The sequence below is a fragment of the Gallus gallus genome, chromosome 3, assembly GCF_016699485.2.
Source record: "Gallus gallus isolate bGalGal1 chromosome 3, bGalGal1.mat.broiler.GRCg7b, whole genome shotgun sequence".
Lineage (NCBI taxonomy): Eukaryota > Metazoa > Chordata > Aves > Galliformes > Phasianidae > Gallus > Gallus gallus.
The window spans coordinates 51659638-51673733 of record NC_052534.1 but is presented as its reverse complement, the minus strand read 5'-3'; the positions used below and the strand labels follow the sequence as shown (position 1 = coordinate 51673733).

The following is a 14096-nucleotide window of genomic DNA, read 5'->3' as shown; positions in this document are numbered from 1 at the left end:
AGAATCAAAAGGAGCCTATCTTTAACCATGAGCTTATGTGTCTCAGTGAATTAAAACTTGTCTGCAGGCAAAACACCATAAATTGCCAGCACTGGGAGTGCTGGAAAAGTCAAGGACTTTTTGGTAAGTAAGATCAGTAAAGATTTCAATGTAAATAAAGATTTTACATGGAATACTGACCTTATAAACATTAAAGCATATCATTTAGCAAGATGTATAGTAATAATCAGTGTAATTTTCCTTCTCAGAATAACTTGCCTTTGTGTAAATAACAATTCTAGCAAGTTTCCAAAATTTGTAAGACATGGGAAAGAGTGTTCTGATTCTTATCTGGTTACTGAAAGGATGGGAAGAGACATTGTGAATTAAAGATGAACAAAGTGTTAATGTGAGAGGGCCATTCACAGAAACAAACAAACTTACTAGCACATGCAGCTGAAAAATGGCAAACAGATCAGTTTGCTCTACAAAGCTGCCATAAAAACATGATCTAAAAAATTTTAACATTTTTCAAAAAAAACCCATATTTACCAAGCATTACTTTTCCACCAGCAGGTGTCAGTGCTGATAACGGCAATACAAGCAGCTGAGCTCTGGCTGGATAAGAGCTGGGTTAGTAGACAGACACAAAAAGGTAACCTACAGATACATAATTAAAAGTACAAGTGAAACAGAGCATAGAAAAGGGGTGAAATATTTTCCTTTGTACCTTTCAACCCTGAGCGGATGATAGTAGGAGACAAGTCATCATAATTGTTCATTAAACTGATGTCTCCTGACGTGAAGCTGACGGTCAATAGCGGCTTGGTGTTCTGCACCGGGACTGGATATGTAGCTGGTCCATCTGCAAACACAAGGTTCTGGAGTGAGTGAAAGGTAAGCAACCCGAAATAATTATATCCAGGCTGAGAGGCACTGTACTTAAGCTTATTCTCACCAGGAGTGGTTCAAAATCTTGAACTACCTGTTTATTTCTGCAATATCTGTAAGCAAAGCAGATATAGCTAGTTAATTTGTCTGCTTCTGTGAAGTCCCAACATTTTTTCTCTTCATGTTTTCACTGCAGCATACCCCAAATGATTTATGGATTCTTTGTTAAGTTACCCAAGGATGGCTTTCTACCCTTCTCTACTGTCAACTCCCCAGAGTTGAAAGTTAGCACTTTGGAAAGCTTCCTTAGGTTCCAAGTTGAAAACTAGTAATAATAAACACCATCATCATGCAAAAAGCTACTTATTAGATAAATTTCCTGCTTGGGCAAGTAATGGGGACTCCTCCTGAAGTCACTAGAGACTTTGTAAGAGCTTCTAGGAGAACATACTGACCTTTCACAAATTGCTGTATTTTAAATGTTAAGAGCTAGGCAGCAGCATGAAAAATTGTGTGCCATCCTGCGCAACAGGATTCAGTGAGCTCAAAGGTGAAGATGAGATCAAATGAATACTTTACTTCCAAAAGTATTTCTATAAAGCCTCTGTTTCCCTGGGCTTATTTTTCATTATGAAATGAAATTCACTTGTTCAAATACTTAATGACCAACATTGCCACCTGTAGCATTCACTATTTAACTCCGTTTTGTTTACAAGTCTCAAGAGGAGATAGTGCTGGATCCTGTTAATGCGTTGCTCTCAGTGCATGACCAGCACATTTTCAGTCATCAAAAATAGCAAAGGCATTTAAGAGTAGTACTGCTTCCCCATCCTGCAAAAAGTCGATCAAAAAGCACTTCCGAGAATGATGTCTAGTAATTAGCAGCTCTGTGTGTGTATGTAATTTGGTAAAAGAAACCCATCAGACTTGCTGTCCTTCCTACACTTCTGCATGAGTCAAAGGCTCACCACCTTTGAGAGGTTTATGCTGCATCTGCTCTAAAGAAAACAAATCATGTTTGGGTAATCATTAAAAGCAGACCTGTAGGTTTGTAACGAGTCCACCCACCCTGATTGACTCAGAAAAAGCTATCACATTTGGATCATTTAAGCTCTCATCTGTGTGCTCTGCAATTTCACCCTCCTCCAACTGGATTTCAAAGGAATTATAAAAATTTAATGTTTTTCCTTGTCTTGCATTAGAAGCTTACTACGAAAATTGAAGGTTTGTGTTTGTTTTTTTTCTACTAAGGCAATAAATCTCACTGAGTACCAAGACTCAGGCATTAAAGCCAAAACAAAACTCAGATCAAAAGATACTAACATTTTTTTTCAGATGATTACATTCTCTACCAGTATTTGCTAAATATCTAGGTTTATTATACTGACATACACTTAAGTGATTCTGAAAAAGATATTTTTGGATTGAGTCCAAATGAGAGCTAAAACTGCAAGAGTTCTCAATTCAGTAGTTCAGATCTGAGATGCAGTTTCAGAATCATTTCTAGCTATCGTATATTTAAATCTTTATTGTGTAATCATTGTTGCCTTAATCCTTTAGTAACTTATTTATAGAATAATCAGCAGTATTTACAAAAAACAGTATTATCTGGATGGGGTGAAAGAAGTGATGACCATATCCTACCCCAGACTGTACACACAAGGTAGCCTGATAGGCAAGATAGATCTTGCCTATCAAGATAAATAGCAAAGATTTTATGCTATTTATGATTTCCAAAGAGTTTAAAACCAAAGCACTTCACCCAAGGAGTTTTATACTTAAGGGTCATGATGGATTTATTCCAGACTCTCAAATTGGCAATGTGCTCAGAAGCACGGGAATTAGTAATTCCAGACAGCCCCACTCACCCTCCATCTACCCCATGTAGTTGCAGGAACTATTTTTATAACCACCCCTATATAAAATTTATTGAGCTTTTTGTGTCAGGACTATCAAGGATGGGACTATAATGACAAGTATTCTCTCTGCTTCACAGGATTTCTTTAAAATTAAAGATGCTGTACCTTTTGCCATGTGTAGTACTGTTATCTTTTCACACAAATATATATAATATAAAATACAATGCATTAACTTTTGTGAGTGCACTCTGCCTAGTACAGACCATTGCAATATCTCCTATGTGCTTATCAGTGACATCTGATGGGCCCCTATCTACTTTTTCTCACTTGGCTTCACTAAAAAACTTTTCAGTTTTGTGCTGTTACCTCATTGTGCAAATGGAGGCAGAGCAGCATGGGTGAGGAGTGTCTTACAGCATGGCATGCTGGCAGAGCTGGGCGTACTCCCTTATAACTAATTCTGCTCCACCCCTGACTCTACCTCAAGAGCAATACACCATCTTTTGTCCCCTACCTGCTTGAAACCACAGCTATCCTGCTGTTTCAGCACAACATGACTACTCCCTGGTGTTTGCGAGTGCCAGCAAAGCTGAAAGAGAAGGACATGCAAGGAACCTACCCTGTGGTGGGGAATAGTCGTCAGAATCTGTGTCGCTCTCACTGCTGTCCTCCACCAGGAAGCTGGGGTAGTTCCAGGACATGCTGAGGATGCCATCTGATTCATGAAGGAGCACATGGGCCAGCATTCGCCCATGGCAGTCCATGACGATAACCTGACCATCAGCAGTGCCAAACAGTACCTGAAAATAACAAAACAGACCTCAATCCCATCAGAGGTCAGTGACTGGACCATTCTTTGAATGCACCTTTCAGATAACTTGCTATGTTGGAAATGAATTGAAAGTTAAACAGTCAAGGGTTTTAACTGGTGCCACAACAGGACACTGCAGCCCATCAAAGATGTATAAAACAAATGAAGTCAAAGCAGCAAAATCAAATTTGTCTGGATTATGTAATGAAGAAGTCATTGGACTTTGTGTCCCTTATGTGCAGGTGTTAAAGCAGTTTCCACTAACTCAGAGACAGCTGATGTAGCAGGGGGACTGGAATTAGATAATCTAATTCCTTAAGGTCCCTTCCAACCCAAGCCATTCTATGATTCTATGGCGTGGGACAAAAGCTTATGTCCAGTTAATACCTGTGGGAAGAATAGTAAACAATGGGGAACGCTACCTGAGACCTTGCTGGAGCTTCTGACAGGAGGTAGCACAGAGAAGGAATGCACAAGACAACTGCCATAGTTGTTTGATCACATATCTCAAAAAAAAAAAAAAAAAAAAAAAAAAAAGCCATGCATGCTTACTTGAGGGCTGATAGAGGATCAGAAAGTGATACGGTCAACTCCTAAAATCTGTGAGCAAGTTTCACAGTGGGATTCATTTTGCTTACTTTAGTATGAGCCATTACACACTATCCAAACTTGGTCTTTACTACCACTAAGGTGAGTTGGCAGAAGGGCTACCACAGATTCTACAGTATTCTTGGCTTACACAGAAATTTCTAAAATTAGTGGCAGAAACCACGCCATCGGTTATAACAATATCAAAATGCACAGCTGACAAATATGAGATCCTAGCAGAGATTTCAAACAGCCCACAAGAAATAGAAAGCTGAATAGAAGAGGACAGGTTATTCGATTGATGAGCAGAAAGAAGGTGGGAGAACGTCTTCCAAAACCAGAGGCAAAAAGCAAAACAATCACTCAACTGGAAGTAGATTATTACAGCCCAAGAGGAAGGCAAAACATTACACGCTGAGGAAAGGTAAAGAAGAACTTCCACCCACCATTTCAAACACAAAATGGATAAGGCAAGTTTTTCTTCGTGCCCTTAAACCATAGCCAATGTGTCTGACTGAAGTCAGACTGACTGGAACATACAATTTCTTTTTAATGAGCATTTTTTGTCTTGAGGTTTTGAATAAGTTAAGATCCTGCATATTTGATGAATTTTAGAAAAACATCAGGAAATAAGGTTTAATAAATCCACCAAATGATAAATGCAATAGCCAAGGCTTCTGCTGCTACCACATAATTCCATGCCAGCGAAATATATTTTAAAGCAAGTTAAAAGGCATTCATCAACTTGAAAACTAGTCAGCATTTAAAAGGAAGCTAAAAGGAAGGTTAAATCTTACACTTGCCCTTCAGTCTGCCACATATTTTTGGTTTTATAATCACACTTTCATATAATGTAATTTCTCATTTGTCATGTTAAATAACCATACAAACTGAAGGGCCAATTGCCTGTATTTTGGAAAGAAAATGTCCAAACCACAGGTTTCCTCATTTTTCTGTGAACAGGCACGTAAATTTAAGATTCTACCAATTATATCCCCAGATCAAAAATTCATCTAGCCTCGTATCTTATCTCCAACAGTGAACAAGTATTTGAGGAAGAGCAAAAGTACAGGATGTACTGAACAAGCACTTCACCTGCATACTTACACAGCTTCAGACAAAGCATACTGCCTCTTCTTTGTTTAAAGCCTGCTAACTGATGATTTCACTAATCTTCACTTCTTAATACCATAAGAAGTATGGGATAATTGTTCCTACTTGTTAACATTCTCAACATTGGTCACAATTTTATAGATATCTATTATCAAATTCCTTAGACATCTGAAGAATCATAGCCTACTTAGGATCTCCCTGTACAGTTGTTTCAGAGCTTCAAATTACCCTTGCTGACCCCTGCTGTAGTTACTCCACCTTCTTTCCAAGACGTGGTGACAGACTTGCAGCATTCAGACTGTGCATTTGTATCAGATTTATGCAGTAGTACTTCCATGGGAAGCAAATGCCATGGTTGCACTTCTTAAAGTTTCAGAAGACTGGCTTCAAAGTTCTCAGGTGCAACTAAGGCAGGTGCAACCTGCCCTACAGAACCTGGTTTACCAGGGGAGTTGGACTGGATGATCTCCGACACCGATGATTCTGTGACTTTCACTTCATGAACCCATGTTGACTATGCCCATATAAGTACTTTTACCTCGCACCCCTTTCCTTTTAGCCCTTTATTCTATTTTTCTGTGACTTGTACCATCCCATCTACTTTCCTGCTGTTAGTTCTTTCAGCTGCTTTTACAACCACAATCGGCGCATAACCACTTTCACTATCTACTTTCATTGCTCTCTACAAAATAAACTTCTATGAAGCCAAAACCCTACAAGCTGTCACTGCTAGCTTCTCATGCTAGTTTCAACCTACTCTACAGTTGTCTTTTTTTTTTAACAATTTCCTAGAAGTTTTATAACCGCAAAATATCTAGTTAAAGAAGTAAGACTATTTTCTCCAAAAATTATCAGTATAGCAGTTCCATCTCCTAAAATTCTGTAGAAACACTATATAATTGGGTAGAATAAAATGTTGGGACTCATTACCTGGAGTTCAATCTAAAGCTAATTCTTTCGAGTAGTACTGCCCTTAATTAATTTAAAATGACAAACTTCTATGTTAATTTCTAACTCAGACCAGAACAGCTGCATGCAGGCATCTTAATTCTTGCACTGGGACCAAAGAAAGCTCTTTAGCAACCAGGAATTATCAGAGGGTGCTCCTCATCTCTTTAGCCAGGCTACAGGTTTCAAGAAGCGTAAGTTTTTGGATTATTGTAGCAATTCAACCTTTAAGATGAAAGCATATATCAGGCTGATAGTTCTGCTGGCTGAACTCCTGCTGAAGCTGTATAAATGTCTACTGGTGTTACCATCCATAACATTAGCCAAGCTATAAATGCCATATTCAAGCTAAGTATGTCAGATGAATAAAATTCTCTCGACCTTCAGAAAAAAAGGTCAAGCCACAGAGTATACCTGAAGGATCCAATGGGAAAATTAAATGGCTGTATTTTAGCTGCATACATTCATATTTTTCAGATAATTGCATACAAGGTCTGAGGAAATGTTGGAAAAAAGTAATGCGCAAGTCATAGTGACTTGTTCAGATACAAAAGCTAAACAGTAATTTAAAAAAAATCCCACGTATCTATTTTGTGGCTCTTTAGCCCTTTATCCTATTGTTCCTCTTCTTGTCTCCTCTCCTTTTGTACTGCTCATTATTTCAGCTATTATTACATGCATTATCACTTGTAGAATTGTATTTGATGAATAATAGAAATCTGATAGCAAAACACCTTAAATCATCCATACATTTAAAGTGTGACTCAACCACAAAACGAAAATACAGTATTTCCTTACAAAACACGTTGAACGTAATGAACCCTGTACTGCAGTGAAGCTGTAGCTGATTAAAGGTCATAGAAATGCAGAAAACAAAAGAGCTACCATTTCTAGAGCAGTGTTCAACAGTGCTTTATTCTTTGAAAGGAAAACTGCTAGACCTCACTGGGACAATTCACACAAAGTTTTCTAAACATACTCAGAGCTGAATGCTAGGTGAAGTCCTGAAACAGAGGTGTCTGGGCTCCTCATGAAACTCATCCCTGTGTTAATTCCTATTTATTATAACAAATCTGAAAAACACCCTTCTATGAAATCTGCAGACTTCTTAGTCTTTGTGGTAACTTGTCATGTGCTTCACAAGCTAGCTTTGGTAAATAAAATGGGGTTTCATCAGTATTGAAACAATTAACCTTGAAATTATAATTTAAGATTACAATCTGCTTAAATCCCCATGATCTCAAAAAGACTTCAATTCACAACCTGAAATGTACCAATTCCTATAAGACACATGGTAATCAAAAGATGGGTTATTCTGCTCTCAAGTTATTTTTTCATGAAGAGATGAATATTAGAACAGATGAGAAGCTAAATAATTCAGACCATGAGGAACTACTTGAACCTGCCCACTGACTATGCTGCATGTGTATCTGTTGTGCTGAACTGCTACTATTCCCATAAGACCTGCTGAGATGCTATAATGCATCTGGACCAGATACAGCATTAGTATAAATGTTTTTGCAGCCCTGAAACCTACAAAGCTATTTATATAAGAGCAATCAAAAATCTAGCACCCTGAATGTTCAGCTTGGGAGTCCCACCACTTCATAAGACAACTAGAATTTACTAGATGTGATGTTATTTTGGAAAAAAAAACGTATTCTGCTTTTCAATTTGGTTTAATGTACATCAACAGTAAGTATGCACCTACCCCAGAAGCAACGGGGTAGATCCTACCATCTCACCACATCTGATTATAGGCAGTAGCTGAGAAAAGTCTATAAATCATAGTAATTTCTTTAAGTCAGTTAAGCTGTGTTGACTTATATCTGCAGAAAATCTAGTCACTGCTCATTTCTACATCCTAGCCTGTCCTCATTGTCTAAGAAGCTTTCCAGAACTACAGTCATTTCAACTTTTACAGTAATGGGATAATCCAATCCCAATAATAATACATTTGATGACTTTGTATATATACGAGGAAGAAGACAGAATTATTTTCAACCTAAGATTTGGGTTGTACAAACTGAATCGTCAATACTGCTGCAGAAGGATATTGATAAAATAAGACTCTGCCTTTGTAACATTTGGTACTAACACTGAAGGTTTCTAATATCGTTAGTCAAACAAAACTCCCAGGAAATCTGGTCAATATGTCTTTGAAACGTCTTCATTCTGTACCAGGGCAACGACTGAGCCTTTGGTTAAAGTTCATGCTGAAGTCAGGATAGCACATTTATATACAGATAGTCCAGTATCATGATGCTACAAGGCTGGAAAAGGAAAATCTGCTTTACTCACGTTAGCTCAGGATTTTTAAAACAGCACCTTTGACTTTTACAGAGCACATACATTTGACAACCCAAGGAAGCAAAACTACTTCACAGACTGAGCTAATTAAAAAAAAACCCAAACATTGAAAATGAATCTAGCAAACCCCATCTCAGCATTATTTATTTTAGCCCCTCCCCCCCCCCTTTTTTTTTTTTTAATGGAGAAACAGGATTTCCTTGTTAGACTTATAACTGAGAGCACTAGCCAACTGACCTGGTTTGGAAAGAAGAGACCAAAAGACGCTCTACAGAAGTTCTTGATCCCTGACCACTCTAGTCCCTCTTCTCTGAGCTTTCTCCAGTTCCCTTCTGTGAAACAGTGACTTACAAAAAAAATATAAAATTTAGAACCCAATGCAAGGTGCGCTGACAGCTTGGACAGAAGGCTTGGTGCTTTTCAGACTAACCAGTTCCAGAACTCCATTTCAGTTTCCTCAGACTCTTAGGAGTCTCTTAACAGTGAAGCAGTAGTCCAAGGCAGAAATCTCTTCAGCATCTTGTGACTGAGCAAATCATGGATGAACTCACAGGCTACTGTTATTGTCGATATTGTGCCTAAAATTGTGTTTTATGAATATTTTCCACACAATTTGCTCCATGAACTCCAGTTTAAGGCCTCCAATTTCTCTTAGTTTTTGCCTGGTTTGACCTACAGTTCTTGTTTCAAACATTCACTAGGGTTGAATTTCCAAAGTTTGAAGGGTTCCTTGATCACTCATACCTTTTACAAACCTTGTTCTTTCAGCATTTTGTTTTACTTTCTGCCTTTCTGGTTTCTCTTTTGTTCGGCCCCAGCTTGTTGCCGCTGTACCATGCAGCACCAACACTACCACTAACAGTTTATCTGGTGTACCTCTGAACTTGCAGGTGCCTTGTCTGATGTTCGTCTTCCTGACATTCCTCTTTTCAACGTTTAGACCTGTACTTATGTGCTTCCTTTAACCTCCTCCCCCTAAAAAGTCAGCAATGAACTTCAGAAATGATGCTCTGCAAAACACTAATAAAATCAACCGAGTGTGTTTGCAGTGTCAGAAGAGCACTTCAAGAAAGCTGAATCAGTTCTGTTTGCACTAACTTAGCCATCTGGCCAAACATTAGTATTCACACTAGGAACAAGCTTTACAGTCATCACCACAATGCCATCATACAGCATTATGTTAGATATTAGGAGGGAGTTTTTCACAAAGAGGGTGGTGATGCACTGGAACAGGTTGCCCAAGGAGTCTATGGATGCCCCATCCCTGGAGGCATTCAAGGCCAGGCTGGATGTGGCTCTGGGCAGCCTGCTCTGGTGGTTGGCGACCCTGCACAGAGCAGGGGGGTTGAAACTTGATGATCATTGTGGTCTTTTTCAACCCAGGCCTTTCTATGATTCTGTGATTCTATGGTTCTTACTAACAGATAAATCTATTTTGCTGATTCAAGATTAACTGAATTATAAACTGAACAATATGCAAAATGATGGATCAAACTTCTATTTGTGCAGATATGCTTAATAGCATGGGAAATACATGGAAAATATTGTCTTTAGCTATTTTCATTCCATAATACTAGCCTAACAAAAAAGTCTGCCAGTCTTGTAAAGGTTTAGTTAAGACATTTTGCAGTCCATTTAGTTGAAGCGTTAGCATTTTGCAGTCTTTGTGTTCTTTTTGTTTATTGCTTCTCCATCAGAAAACATAAGACAATGCATCAGTAGCCTCTTAAGATACATTAAAAAAAATGAAAAGCTCTTTTTTTCCCCTTAGCGTGACATTTCTGGCTTTACTTCTTTTTACCTCAAAATGCGGAGAGAAAGAGAGAGAATCAGACAGAGGGAGACAGCTGCTCTCTCCTGCTGAATACTTTTTTATTTTCATTAAAAATTCAACTGCTGTAAAATGATTTCCTGAACTGATGCTAAAAGAGACATCACCACAATTCACACAAAAGCTCGGGGGGAAAAAAGCACTAGGTTCCCTTTGACTGCATTCGTGTCTAAAAATACTGAAGAGAGGGTTTTTTTGTTTCCTTCAGAAATGAGGAGTTACTACCCTGTGCATGGACGATACACCATCGGATCATCCAGCTATCTGCATATATACACAGCACTTGAATTCCCATTTGAGACTGTTAAAACTTGCAAAAGCAGTGCTGGTTCAGTTACCTACTTCCTGGCTTCTTCCTTCTCTCTCCTACAAATTCCACTGGGTTTAGATAACTATTAGAGAGCCCCCAAATGAGAAGACAAAGTAAATACACTGGTGACAAGTCTTTTTAATACAGATTGAAATTCTAAAACCCGGGGATTCAAACCGTACTGGCTTTATTTCACTCTAAAACAACACAACATAGCTGAAGGAGTGTAAACGAGATACAACTTTGCCCTTCATTTCAGGAGTCACAAATAGAAATAGTTTCAAAAGCGGGATGTCAGACTATACAGCTGCTCTGGACATGGGAGGACGGAAGCAATTGTGCAGGTGATGATAATGTTATTTGAAAGCATTCTGACAAATTACAGAAAGAACGATTACTATATTCCTCTCTAGTTGTACCCACACTAATGCTGACTTGTCTATTTCCTGACGTGTTTCTACATCCTTTCTTGACTCGAGACACTTTTGAGAAAGCATCCTATAACAATCAGATTTCTTCAGTCAAACAAGCAGACCTTCTGTACAGTGGTTACTACATTAACAATATGCCTCAGTCTATTCCTGACATGGAAAAGAACTGCTGTTTTATTTATTTATTTATTTTTATAACTTTTGTTAGGTCTCAAACTGCTTTCAAAGCAATATGGAAAATGAACCAAAACCAGCAGAGGGAACATCCTCTCCACAACATCTTCTGTACCTTTTAACATGGACAGGACTCCAAACCTGGACCACTGAGCTCCCACATGAGAAGTATGTTGGAATGCTCTTCAAGCAGCGTGATTTTCTGTATTCTCACTAAACTCTGCCAGGAAAATGTACACATGCCTATGAAAAATATATTCTTCACACATATCAAATTATACATAGCAACAAAAAAAAATATTTGGTGCCTCTAGGTGGGAAAGTGCTATTAGTTCTAACCAACAACCACTCAATCAAGAAAAGAAATCAACTGATACTCAGAGCACTTACATACACTTGGCAGTCTCCTGTACTGTTCCCAAGCCAGAGTTTAGCTATTTCCTGAAAGATATGCTGTCTGCTGAAGATAAAATTTCCTTCTGAGTTTGAAAAGTCTGACAGTTTCAGCTGTGGTTTTTTCTTTTTCCTCATTGAAAATGGTATTACTTAGCAACAAGGATTGCACTCTGGACCAGCAAAACTGAAATACAAAGTATTTTGGAAGCAATGTCCTTGCTGATTTGAATTTCATAATAAGAAATCAAGAAGCCCCATGGTCGAACTATATGCTAATGGAAGCAATTCCTCCAACTTCTGCACTCTTTCTAGGTCCTGGGTGTTGACAGAGAGAGGTAGATAACTCAGCATGGTCAGGAAATACACAGAATGGGTGAGGTCAAGTGTAAGGGAGTCAACAAGGAGACAGGCTGAGTAATATACTGTTACCAAAATGAGGCACTGCGGAAGAATGACTGTCCTCCCAAAAGCAAGGGAAGTAGGGAAGGACTAACCTCTTTCCAGCTGACATAGCTGTCCACAAACCCTCAATGCTGGAACACCAAGAAACTGGCTTCTGGACAAAGAGCAGAGAGCACAATTTGAATTCATATAGGATGAAACACTGACGGGAAAGAATTTGGAGAAAAAAAGATAGTTTCCATTTTTTCATTGGCATACTATCTCTTTCTGAAAAATCCATGTAAAGATCATGTGATGTTACCCTCTCAAAACACCACCTTCCATCTTCAATTTCCTACAAATGCTGGCCTTGCTTTCCCAGACAAAACCTACTGCAGAAACCCACCAGTCTCCTCCTCTGGATTCAGCCACTACAATCCTCCCTTACTGTGCAAATGATTCAGACTGCTCACAATCCCAAATGTATTTGGACAAAGTTCAAGACTCACGTTGGCTCCCTGTCTTGTTATTAACTTCCAAAAAATTGACAGATCGAGTCCCATTGGTAATAAAGTTTAAATTAACCACTCTGGCAGAGACATTTCTTTTGAACCAAAAAGATCACAAAGCTCTGGATGAACCAAGTGCCTGGGGCCAGAGTGTACTCAATCAAGTGGCTCTGGAAATGGAACAACACAGACTGTTTCTGAAAAATGCTGTGAAAATTTCACAGTTTAGAAAGTTTTTGCTCTGTAAGAAGAAAAACCTTCTACTCTCCCGACCAACTCAAAGTAAGATCAAACAAATTAAAAGAAAGTCAGATTCTGAGTTTAATTTAAACATAGCCTCAGAAAGATGGGTGATTTTTGCAGAAGGTGACATTTTTGCCTGAACTGCCTAAAAACCAACATAAGCATATGCTGCTGCTTTGCATAGGTGAACTGCAAATCCTCCTTCTTCCTATTTGCCCAAGAGTTGAAGCGTAACAAAACAGATTCAAATAAATATTCCTCGTGCCAAAGAGCTGAAGATTTTAGGCTACATAAGCAAATCCTTCTATACAAGAACCAGCAAGGTGAGATGAGAGGCAAACTATTCCCTTCTTCTGACACTTCCCACAGAAAGATTCACACGATGTCTGTTTGCACTTATCTCTATTTTGCTGACTCAAACACTGACAGTCCAAAGATGTGAAACAGTGCTGGATAAAAAAACGCTAAGTGGGCCCAATAACTGAACAGTACAATGAGTCTTCAACTCTTTGTCCATCTTTAGTTTGTCATTCTCATTAATATCCTTTCTTTCCTGACAGAGGAAAGATGTGTACAGAACTTAATAAACGCTGGATTCTGTCAGCTCAAGTAAGAATATTGTGACCTATCCAAGTGTCATGCCAGATCAAGGCAAAGAGTTTAAAGATCTCTTTTGCCGTTCACTTTCTTCAGTAACAAACATCAAATCTTCCTATCCTGCCTACAAGAATGAGCAAAACGTTAAAACATTTATATCCTTCCCTTCTGACAGAATCATGGCAGGGAAAAATTATTTGCAAGACTCATCTGATACAACGTTGACATGAAACATTGCAGCAGATGAGAAAACATGAACCACGATGCCATCAACAGCTAAACAGCCCCCAAATAGCACGAACAGAATAAATGGCACCAGCTCAACAGCTCTCACAATGCCTTGCTGCTATAGACAGCATGAGGAGCATCAGGGGAAAGATTAGGCAAGGCTCAGATGGAGCTAGTGGGAAGAACAAAACACAGTCAAGCATCACCTTGTTGCTCAGCTCCTTAAACTATCTGCTCAATAATTGTGCATTATTGGCCAGGGTTTCTGGCAGAAGAAAACCTTGTCTGGAATAAACCCACAGAGAGATGCCACGGCTCCTGAAGCCACAAATGAACCCCAGAGGCGCCAAAGAGAACATATTTATTCTCTATCCTTGCAAAACACAAGGCAAAGACTAAAAAGTCATTGGCTGAGTACTGAAATCTGTAGGATAGCTCCTCATTGCTAGTGAGAAAGGAACACAAGTGAGAAAGGCACAGTGCACCCAGCTATATAA

General features: G+C 38.8%; 1 protein-coding gene across 4 annotated transcripts in view; it reads right to left on the bottom strand.

Moving 5' to 3' along the window:
* The window catches only part of TULP4 (tubby like protein 4), a 142665-nt gene that overhangs the window by 36977 nt on the left and 91592 nt on the right, over window positions 1–14096 (bottom strand). For all 4 annotated transcript variants that reach the window (XM_040698456.2, XM_040698455.2, XM_025148879.3 and 1 more), the window contains 2 exons: window positions 3349–3529; window positions 710–844 (listed from right to left, as the gene is read on the bottom strand). In XM_040698456.2, coding sequence (XP_040554390.1) covers window positions 710–844; window positions 3349–3529 — 316 coding nt within the window. The remainder of the gene's footprint in view (window positions 1–709; window positions 845–3348; window positions 3530–14096) is intronic.